The sequence below is a fragment of the Saccoglossus kowalevskii genome, chromosome 4 (genome assembly GCF_978046115.1).
Source record: "Saccoglossus kowalevskii chromosome 4, keSacKowa6.1, whole genome shotgun sequence".
NCBI lineage: Eukaryota > Metazoa > Hemichordata > Enteropneusta > Harrimaniidae > Saccoglossus > Saccoglossus kowalevskii.
Genome location: NC_140644.1, coordinates 974,139 through 986,437, shown reverse-complemented (window position 1 = coordinate 986,437; position 12,299 = coordinate 974,139). Strand labels below are relative to the sequence as shown.

Below are 12,299 nucleotides of genomic sequence, written 5' to 3'. Positions count from 1 at the left end.
ATTATGTAAAGTATTTTATGTGATAAAGACCTGGTGTGATGTCAGCTTCTTTGAATATTTATTATGACCTCATTAAGGTAGGTCAAAGGTTATACATTATGTAAAATATTTTATGTGATAAAGACCCTGGTGTGATGTCAGCTTCTTTGAATATTTATTATGACCTCATTAAGGTAGGTCAAAGGTTATACATTATGGAAAGTATTTTATGTGAGCTTCTTTGTATATTTATTATGACCTCATTAAGGTAAATGTAGGTCAAAAGTTATACATTATGTAAAGTATTTTATGTTATAAAGACCCTGGTGTGATGTGAGCTTCTTTGTATATTTATTATGACCTCATTAAGGTAGGTCAAAGATTATACATTATGTAAAGTATTTTATATGATAAAGACGCTGCTATGATGTCAGCTTCTTTGAATATTTATCATGACCTCATTAAGGTAGGTCAAAGGTTATACATTATGTGAAGTATTTTATGTGAGCTTCTTTGTATATTTATTATGACCTCATTAAGGTAAATGTAGGTCAAAAGTTATACATTATGTAAAGTATTTTATGTTATAAAGACCCTGGTGTGATGTCAGCTTCTTTGAATATTTATTATGACCTCATTAAGGTAGGTCAACGGTTATACATTTTGTGAAGTATTTTATGTGCTAAAGACCCTGGTGTGATGTCAGTTTTTTTGTGCTTCTATATGACCTTATTTTGAAATACTGACAATTCTTTGTATTTGTAATCAGAGCAATCCAGATGATTATAGTGATATGGTGTCAAGTTTGGTAGATGTCTTTCAGCAAGTCATAGATAAAAAATTACCTTCAGATTATGAGTATTATCGAGTTCCTGCTCCTTGGCTATTGATAAAATTATTAAAAATGATGTCCGTCCTTGGATCTGATGATGAAAAGTGGGTATACTTTGCTTTATGTTGTGATTATTTAAAAATGTTTAGACTAGTTTAATGTGTAAATTAACATTTTGTCATCTATAAGTCACTGAAATGTAATTCTAAACTTTTATTAGAAAAATTACACGTCATGTAGAATAACCTAGACCTGATATTATGTGTAATAACCTACACCTAATATTGTGTGTAATAATCTAGACATGATATTGTGTATAATAACCTAGACCTGATATTGTGTGTAATAACCTACACCTGATATTGTGTGTAATAACCTAGACATGATATTGTGTGTAATAACCTAGACATGATATTGTGTGTAATAACCTTGACATGATATTGTGTGTAATAACCTAGACCTGATATTGTGTGTAATAACCTAGACATGATATTGTGTGTAATAACCTTGACATGATATTGTGTGTAATAACCTAGACATGATATTGTGTGTAATAACCTAGACATGATATTGTGTGTAATAACCTACACCTGATATTGTGTGTAATAACCTAGACCTGATATTGTGTGTAATAACCTAGACATGATATTGTGTGTAATAACCTTGACATGATATTGTGTGTAATAACCTAGACATGATATTGTGTGTAATAACCTTGACATGATATTGTGTATAATAACCTAGACATGATATTGTGTGTAATAACCTTGACATGATATTGTGTGTAATAACCTTGACATGATATTGTGTGTAATAACCTAGACATGATATTGTGTGTAATAACCTTGACATGATATTGTGTGTAATAACCTAGACATGATATTGTGTGTAATAACCTAGACCTGATATTGTGTATAATAACGTAGACATGATATTGTGTGTAATAACCTAGACATGATATTGTGTGTAATAACCTAGACATGATATTGTGTGTAATAACCTAGACATGATATTGTGTGTAATAACCTAGACATGATATTGTGTGTAATAACCTAGACATGATATTGTGTGTAATAACCTAGACATGATATTGTGTGTAATAACCTAGACCTAATATTGTGTGTAATAACCTAGACCTGATATTGTGTGTAATAATCTAGACCTGATATTGTGTATAATAACCTAGACCTGATATTGTGTGTAATAATCTAGACCTGATATTGTGTGTAATAACCTAGACCTAATATTGTGTGTAATAACCTAGACATGGTATTGTGTGTAATAACCTAGACCTAATATTGTGTATAATAACCTAGACACGATATTGTGTGTAATAACCTAGACCTGATATTGTGTGTAATAACCAAGACCTGATATTGTGTATAATAACCTAGACATGATATTTTGTGTAATAACCTAGACCTGATATTGTGTGTAATAATCTAGACCTGATATTCTGTATAATAACCTAGACATGATATTGTGTGTAATAACCTAGACATGATATTGTGTGTAATAATCTAGACCTGATATTGTGTGTAATAACCTAGACCTAATATTGTGTGTAATAACCTAGACCTGATATTGTGTGTAATAATCTAGACCTGATATTGTGTGTAATAACCTAGACCTAATATTGTGTGTAATAACCTAGATCTAATATTGTGTGTAATAACCTAGACATGATATTGTGTGTAATAACCTAGACCTGATATTGTGTGTAATAACCAAGACCTGATATTGTGTATAATAACCTAGACATGATATTTTGTGTAATAACCTAGACCTGATATTCTGTATAATAACCTAGACATGATATTGTGTGTAATAACCTAGACATGATATTGTGTGTAATAATCTAGACCTGATATTGTGTGTAATAACCTAGACATGATATTGTGTGTAATAACCTAGACCTAATATTGTGTGTAATAACCTAGATCTAATATTGTGTGTAATAACCTAGACATGATATTGTGTGTAATAACCTAGACCTGATATTGTGTGTAATAACCAAGACCTGATATTGTGTATAATAACCTAGACATGATATTTTGTGTAATAACCTAGACCTGATATTCTGTATAATAACCTAGACATGATATTGTGTGTAATAACCTAGACATGATATTGTGTATAATAACCTAGACATGATATTGTGTGTAATAACCTAGACCTGATATTGTGTGTAATAACCTAGACCTGATATTCTGTATAATAACCTAGACATGATATTGTGTGTAATAACCTAGACATGATATTGTGTATAATAACCTAGACATGATATTGTGTGTAATAACCTAGACCTGATATTGTGTGTAATAACCTAGACCTGATATTCTGTATAATAACCTAGACATGATATTGTGTGTAATAACCTAGACCTGATATTGTGTGTAATAACCTTGACATGATATTGTGTGTAATAACCTAGACCTGATGTTGTGTATAATAACCTAGACCTGATATTGTGTATAATAACCTAGACATGATATTGTGTGTAATAACCTAGACCTGATGTTGTGTATAATAACCTACACCTGATATTGTGTGTAATAACCTAGACATGATATTGTGTGTAATAACCTAGACCTGATATTGTGTGTAATAACCTAGACATGATATTGTGTGTAATAACCTAGACATGATATTGTGTGTAATAACCTAGACATGATATTGTGTGTAATAACCTAGACCTGATATTGTGTGTAATAATGTAGACATGATATTGTGTGTAATAATCTAGACATGATATTGTGTATAATAACCTAGACCTGATATTGTGTATAATAACCTAGACATGATATTTTGTGTAATAATCTAGACCTGATATTGTGTGTAATAACCTAGACATGATATTGTGTATAATAACCTAGACATGATATTGTGTGTAATAACGTAGACCTGATGTGTGTAATAACCTAGACCTGATATTGTGTATAATAACCTTGACATGATATTGTGTGTAATAATCTAGACATGATATTGTGTATAATAACCTTGACATGATATTGTGTGTAATAACCTAGACCTGATATTGTGTATAATAACCTAGACATGATATTTTGTGTAATAATCTAGACATGATATTGTGTGTAATAACCTAGACATGATATTGTGTATAATAACCTTGACATGATATTGTGTGTAATAACCTAGACCTGATATTGTGTGTAATAACCTAGACCTAATATTGTGTGTAATAACCTTGACATGATATTGTGTATAATAACCTAGACCTGATATTGTGTGTAATAACCTAGACCTAATATTGTGTGTAATAACCTAGACCTGATATTGTGTGTAATAACCTAGACCTAATACTGTGGAATACTTTATTTTCGCTGGGTTTAATTTTCACTGAAAAGGCTTTTTGGGCATTTTGTATGGAATTTATTTGCACTGATTTTTGATGAGTTTAATGTGAAATATAGGAAAAAAAGTATATTCGCTGGATTTTATTTTCACGGAATCATCCCTTCAGCGAAAATAGCGAAAATAAATTCCAAGCGAAAATAAAGTATTCTACAGTATTGTGTGTAATAACCTAGACCTAATATTGTGTGTAATAACCTAGACCTGATATTGTGTGTAATAACCTAGACATGATATTGTGTATAATAACCTAGACTTTATATTGCTAATTTTATCAGCTCCAGTGCTCAGATGTACGAGGTACTTGGTTATGTGTTAAAGAAACTGGATATTCATCATAGTATAGCTTTTGGTAAGTTTGGTAATTGCAGATTCATGGGTAAAAGTTACTGAGAGATTTAACATTGTTTTTCCACTGTATGAATGTGTTTATGTTGCATCTGAACCAAGTTTTATTTTATGGGTCGACTGGTGTACATTTTCATCAACACATATCTTTCCTTACTCAAGACAGGTGTAATTTTTTTTTCAGCTGTTTTATATGAATGCATCCTGACTATTTGTAATATTCGCCCAAATACCGCTCTTGTTGCCATGGCAGCACGGTGTGTAGGGAAGTTCTTGGAATCTAGAAGTAACAACTTGAAATATCTTGGTACGTTGAACTTTATTTACAAGTGTCTCTCTCATCCTACCATGGTGTGTACATTCACTTATCTCTCTCATCCTACCATGGTGTGTAAACTCACTTATCTCTCTCCCGCTACCATGGTTTGGTTTGTAAACTCACTTATCTCCCTCATCTTACCATGGTGTGTAAACTAACTTATCTCCCTATTTCCCACCATGGTGTGTAAACTCACTTATCTCTCTTATCCTACTATAGTGTGTAAACTCACTTATCTCTCTCATCCTACCTTGGTGTGTAAACTCACACATCCTACCATGGTGTGTAAACTCACTTATCTCTCTATAATCCACCATGGTGTGTAAACTCAATTATCTCTCTTATCCTACCATGGTGTGTAAACTCACTTATCTCTCTATATCCCACCATGGTGTGTAAACTCACTTATCTCTCTTATCCTACCATGGTGTGTAAACTCACTTATCTATCTCATTCCACCATGGTGTGTAAACTCACTTATCTCTCTATATCCCACCATGGTGTGTAAACTCACTTATTTCTCTTATCCTACTATAGTGTGTAAATTCACTTATCTCCCTATTTCCCACCATGGTGTGTAAACTCACTTATCTCTCTATATCCCACCATGGTGTGTAAACTCACTTATCTCTCTTATCCTACCATGGTGTGTAAACTCACTTATCTATCTCATTCCACCATGGTGTGTAAACTCACTTATCTCTCTATATCCCACTATGGTGTGTAAACTCACTTATTTCTCTTATCCTACTATAGTGTGTAAACTCACTTATCTCCCTATTTCCCACCATGGTGTGTAAACTCACACACCATACCATGGTGTGTAAACTCACTTATCTCTCTCATCCTACCATGGTGTGTAAACTCACTTATCTCTCTCATCCTACCATGGTGTGTAAACTCACTTATCTCTCTCATCCTACCATGGTGTGTAAACTCACTTATCTCCCTATTTCCCACCATGGTGTGTAAACTTACATATCCATCTCATCCTACCATGGTGTGTAAACTCACTTATCTCTCTCATCCTACCATGGTGTGTAAACTCACTTATCTCTCTCATCCTACCATGGTGTGTAAACTCACTTATCTCCCTATTTCCCACCATGGTGTGTAAACTTACATATCCATCTCATCCTACCATGGTGTGTAAACTCACTTATCTCTCTTATCCTACTATATTGTGTAAACTCACTTATCTCTCTTATTCCACCATGGTGTGTAAGCTCACTTATCTCTCTTATCCTACTACATTGTGTAAACTCACTTATCTCTCTATATCATACCATGGTGTGTAAATTCACTTATCTCTTTATATCCTACCATGGTGTGTAAAATCACTTATCTCTCTAAATCCCACCATGGTGGGTAAGCTCACTTATCTCTCTATATCATACATTGGTGTGTAAACTCACTTATCTCTCTATATCCTACCATGTTGTGTAAACTTACTTATCTCTCTATATCCTACCATGTTGTGTAAACTCACTTATCTCTCTCATCCTACCATGGTGTGGAAACTCACTTATCTCTCTATATCCTACCATGGTGTGTAAACTCACTTATCTCTCTTATCCTACTATATTGTGTAAACTCACTTATCTCTCTATCACCTACCATGTTGCGTAAACTCACTTATCTCTCTCATCCTACCACGGTGTGTAAACTCACTTATCTCTCTTATCCTACCATGGTGTGTAAACTCACTTATCTCTCTTATCCTACTATATTGTGTAAACTCACTTATCTCTCTATATCCTACCATGTTGTGTAAACTCACTTATCTCTCATCCTACCATGGTGTGTCCATTCACTTATCTCTCTCATCCTACCATGGTGTGTAAACTCGCTTATCTCTCTCCCGCTACCATGGTTTGTAAACTCACTTATCTCTCTCATCCTACCATGGTGTGTAAACTCACTTATCTCTCTTATCCCACCATGGTGTGTAAACTCACTTATCTCTCTTATCCTACCATGGTGTGTAAACTCACTTATCTCTCTTATCCTACTATATTGTGTAAACTCACTTATCTCTCTCATCCTACTATATTGTGTAAACTCACTTATCTCTCTTTTCCTACTATATTGTGTAAACTCACTTATCTCTCTTATCCCTCTTATCCTACTATATTGTGTAAACTCACTTATGTCTCTCATCCTACCATGGTGTGTAAACTCACTTATCTCTCTTATCCTACTATATTGTGTAAATTCACTTATGTCTCTCATCCTACCATGGTGTGTAAACTCACTTATCTCTTTTATCCTACTATATTGTGTAAACTCACTTATGTCTCTCATCCTACCATGGTGTGTAAACTCACCTATTTCTCTTATCCTACTATATTGTGTAAACTCACTTATCTCTCTCATCCTACTATATTGTGTAACTCACTTATCTCTCTCATCCCACCATGGTGTGTAAACTCACTTATCTCTCTTTTCCTACTATAGTGTGTAAACTCACTTATCTCTCTCATCCTACCTTGGTGTGTAAACGCACACATCCTACCATGGTGTGTAAACTCACTTATCTCCCTATTTCCCACCATGGTGTGTAAACTCACTTATCACTTTATATCCTACCATGGTGTGTAAACTCACTTATCTCTCTATATCCCACCATGGTGTGTAAGCTCACTTATCTCTCTATATCATACCATGGTGTGTAAACTCACTTATCTTTCTTATCCTACCATGTTGTGTAAACTCACTTATCTCTCTATATCCTACCATGGTGTGTAAACTCACTTATCTGTCTCATCCTACCATGGTGTGTAAACTCACTTATCTCTCTATATCCCACCATGGTGTGTAAACTCACTTATCTCTCTATATCCTACCATGTTGTGTAAACTCACTTATCTCTCTATATCCTACCATGTTGTGTAAACTCACTTATCTGTCTCGTCCTACCATGGTGTGTAAACTCAATTATCTCTCTATATCCCACCATGGTGTGTAAACTCACTTATCTCTCTATATCCTACCAGTGTGTAAACTCACTTATCTCTCTTATCCTACTATATTGTGTAAACTCACTTATCTCTCTATATCCTACCACGTTATGTAAACTCACTTATCTCTCTCATACTACCATGGTGTGTAAACTCACTTATCTCTCTCATCCTACCATGGTGTATAAACTCACTTATCTCTCTTATCCTACCATGGTGTGTAAACTCACTTATCTCTCTTATCCTACTATATTGTGTAAACTCACTTATCTCTCTATATCCTACCATGTTGCGTAAACTCACTTATCTCTCTAATCCTACCATGGTGTGTAAACTCACTTATCTCTCTTATCCTACCATGGTGTGTAAACTCACTTATGTCTCTCATCCTACCATGGTGTGTAAACTCACTTATCTCTCTTATCCTACTATATTGTGTAAACTCACTTATCTCTCTTATCCTACTATATTGTGTAAACTCACTTATCTCTCTTATCCTACTATATTGTGTAAACTCACTTATCTCTCTTATCCCTCTTATCCTACTATATTGTGTAAACTCACTTATGTCTCTCATCCTACCATGGTGTGTAAACTCACTTATCTCTCTTATCCTACTATATTGTGTAAATTCACTTATGTCTCTCATCCTACCATGGTGTGTAAACTCACTTATCTCTCTTATCCTACTATATTGTGTAAACTCACTTATGTCTCTCATCCTACCATGGTGTGTAAACTCACCTATTTCTCTTATCCTACTATATTGTGTAAACTCACTTATCTCTCTCATCCTACTATATTGTGTAAACTCACTTATCACTCTCATCCCACCATGGTGTGTAAACTCACTTATCTCTCTTATCCTACTATAGTGTGTAAACTCACTTATCTCTCTCATCCTACCTTGGTGTGTAAACGCACACATCCTACCATGGTGTGTAAACTCACTTATCTCCCTATTTCCCACCATGGTGTGTAAACTCACTTATCACTTTATATCCTACCATGGTGTGTAAACTCACTTCTCTCTCTATATCCCACCATGGTGTGTAAGCTCACTTATCTCTCTATATCATACCATGGTGTGTAAACTCACTTATCTTTCTTATCCTACCATGTTGTGTAAACTCACTTATCTCTCTATATCATACCATGGTGTGTAAACTCACTTATCTCTCTATATCCTACCATGTTGTGTAAACTCACTTATCTGTCTCATCCTACCATGGTGTGTAAACTCACTTATCTCTCTATATCCCACCATGGTGTGTAAACTCACTTATCTCTCTATATCCTACCATGTTGTGTAAACTCACTTATCTCTCTATATCCTACCATGTTGTGTAAACTCACTTATCTGTCTCGTCCTACCATGGTGTGTAAACTCAATTATCTCTCTATATCCCACCATGGTGTGTAAACTCACTTATCTCTCTATATCCTACCATGTTGTGTAAACTCACTTATCTCTCTCATCCTACCATGGTGTGTAAACTCACTTATCTCTCTTATCCTACTATATTGTGTAAACTCACTTATCTCTCTCATCCTACCTTGGTGTGTAAACGCACACATCCTACCATGGTGTGTAAACTCACTTATCTCCCTATTTCCCACCATGGTGTGTAAACTCACTTATCACTTTATATCCTACCATGGTGTGTAAACTCACTTCTCTCTCTATATCCCACCATGGTGTGTAAGCTCACTTATCTCTCTATATCATACCATGGTGTGTAAACTCACTTATCTTTCTTATCCTACCATGTTGTGTAAACTCACTTATCTCTCTATATCATACCATGGTGTGTAAACTCACTTATCTCTCTATATCCTACCATGTTGTGTAAACTCACTTATCTGTCTCATCCTACCATGGTGTGTAAACTCACTTATCTCTCTATATCCCACCATGGTGTGTAAACTCACTTATCTCTCTATATCCTACCATGTTGTGTAAACTCACTTATCTCTCTATATCCTACCATGTTGTGTAAACTCACTTATCTGTCTCGTCCTACCATGGTGTGTAAACTCAATTATCTCTCTATATCCCACCATGGTGTGTAAACTCACTTATCTCTCTATATCCTACCATGTTGTGTAAACTCACTTATCTCTCTCATCCTACCATGGTGTGTAAACTCACTTATCTCTCTTATCCTACTATATTGTGTAATCTCACTTATCTCTCTATATCCTACCATGTTGTGTAAACTCACTTATCTCTCTCATACTACCATGGTGTGTAAACTCACTTATCTCTCTCATCCTACCATGGTGTATAAACTCACTTATCTCTTTTATCCTACCATGGTGTGTAAACTCACTTATCTCTCTTATCCTACTATATTGTGTAAACTCACTTATCTCTCTTATCCTACTATATTGTGTAAACTCACTTATCTCTCTTATCCTACTATATTGTGTAAACTCACTTATCTCTCTTATCCCTCTTATCCTACTATATTGTGTAAACTCACTTATGTCTCTCATCCTACCATGGTGTGTAAACTCACTTATCTCTCTTATCCTACTATATTGTGTAAACTCACTTATGTCTCTCATCCTCCCATGGTGTGTAAACTCACTTATCTATCTTATCCTACTATATTGTGTAAACTCACTTATGTCTCTCATCCTACCATGGTGTGTAAACTCACCTATCTCTCTTATCCTACTATATTGTGTAAACTCACTTATCTCTCTCATCCTACTATATTGTGTAAACTCACTTATCTCTCTCATCCCACCATGGTGTGTAAACTCACTTATCTCTCTTATCCTACTATAGTGTGTAAACTCACTTATCTCTCTCATCCTAACTTGGTGTGTAAACTCACACATCTTACCATGGTGTGTAAACTCACTTATCTCCCTATTTCCCACCATGGTGTGTAAACTTACTTATCACTTTATATCCTACCATGGTGTGTAAACTCACTTATCTCTCTATATCCCACCATGGTGTGTAAGCTCACTTATCTCTCTATATCATACCATGGTGTGTAAACTCACTTATCTTTCTTATCCTACCATGTTGTGTAAACTCACTTATCTCTCTATATCATACCATGGTGTGTAAACTCACTTATCTCTCTATATCCTACCATGTTGTGTAAACTCACTTATCTCTCTATATCATACCATGGTGTGTAAACTCACTTATCTCTCTATATCCTACCATGTTGTGTAAATTCACTTATCTCTCTATATCCAACCATGGTGTGTAAACTCACTTATCTCTCTTATCCTACTATATTGTGTAAACTCACTTATGTCTCTCATCCTACCATGGTGTGTAAACTCACTTATCTCTCTTATCCTACTATATTGTGTAAACTCACTTATGTCTCTCATCCTACCATGGTGTGTAAACTCACTTATCTCTCTTATCCTACTATATTGTGTAAACTCACTTATCTCTCTATATCCCACCATAGTGTGTAAACTCACTTATCTCTCTCATCCTACCATGGTGTGTAAACCCACTTATCTCTCTTATCCTACTATATTGTGTAAACTCACTTATCTCTCTCATCCTACCATGTTGTGTAAACTCACTTATTTCTCTCATCCCACCATGGTGTATAAACTCACACATCCTACTAAATTGTGTAAACTCACTTATCTCTCTTATCCTACTATATTGTGTAAACTCACTTATCTCTCTTATCCCTATTATCCTACTATATTGTGTAAACTCACTTATGTCTATCATCCAACCATGGTGTGTAAACTCACTTATCTCTCTTATCCTACTATATTGTGTAAACTCACTTATGTCTCTCATCCTACCATGGTGTGTAAACTCACTTATCTCTCTTATCCTACTATATTGTGTAAACTCACTTATGTCTCTCATCCTACCATGGTGTGTAAACTCACTTATCTCTCTTATCCTACTATATTGTGTAAACTCACTTATGTCTCTCATCCTACCATGGTGTGTAAACTCACTTATCTCTCTTATCCTACTATATTGTGTAAACTCACTTATCTCTCTATATCCCACCATAGTGTGTAAACTCACTTATCTCTCTCATCCTACCATGGTGTGTAAACCCACTTATCTCTCTTATCCTACTATATTGTGTAAACTCACTTATCTCTCTCATCCTACCATGTTGTGTAAACTCACTTATTTCTCTCATCCCACCATGGTGTATAAACTCACACATCCTACTAAATTGTGTAAACTCACTTATCTCTCTTATCCTACTATATTGTGTAAACTCACTTATCTCTCTTATCCCTATTATCCTACTATATTGTGTAAACTCACTTATGTCTCTCATCCTACCATGGTGTGTAAACTCACTTATCTCTCTTATCCTACTATATTGTGTAAACTCACTTATGTCTCTCATCCTACCATGGTGTGTAAACTCACTTATCTCTCTTATCCTACTATATTGTGTAAACTCACTTATCTCTCTCATCCTACTATATTGTGTAAACTCACTTATCTCTCTCATCCCAC

The 12,299-nt window shown here is 34.8% G+C and overlaps 1 protein-coding gene across 1 annotated transcript in view; it reads left to right on the top strand.

Moving 5' to 3' along the window:
- The first annotated feature begins 4,728 nt into the window (after positions 1-4,728).
- The window catches only part of LOC102803292 (AP-4 complex subunit epsilon-1-like), a 55,263-nt gene continuing 47,692 nt past the window's right edge, over positions 4,729-12,299 (top strand). Inside the window, exon 1 of the mRNA XM_085498192.1 lies at positions 4,729-4,841. Within this exon, the coding sequence (XP_085354318.1) occupies positions 4,781-4,841 (61 nt within the window). The 5' untranslated portion in view covers positions 4,729-4,780. The remainder of the gene's footprint in view (positions 4,842-12,299) is intronic.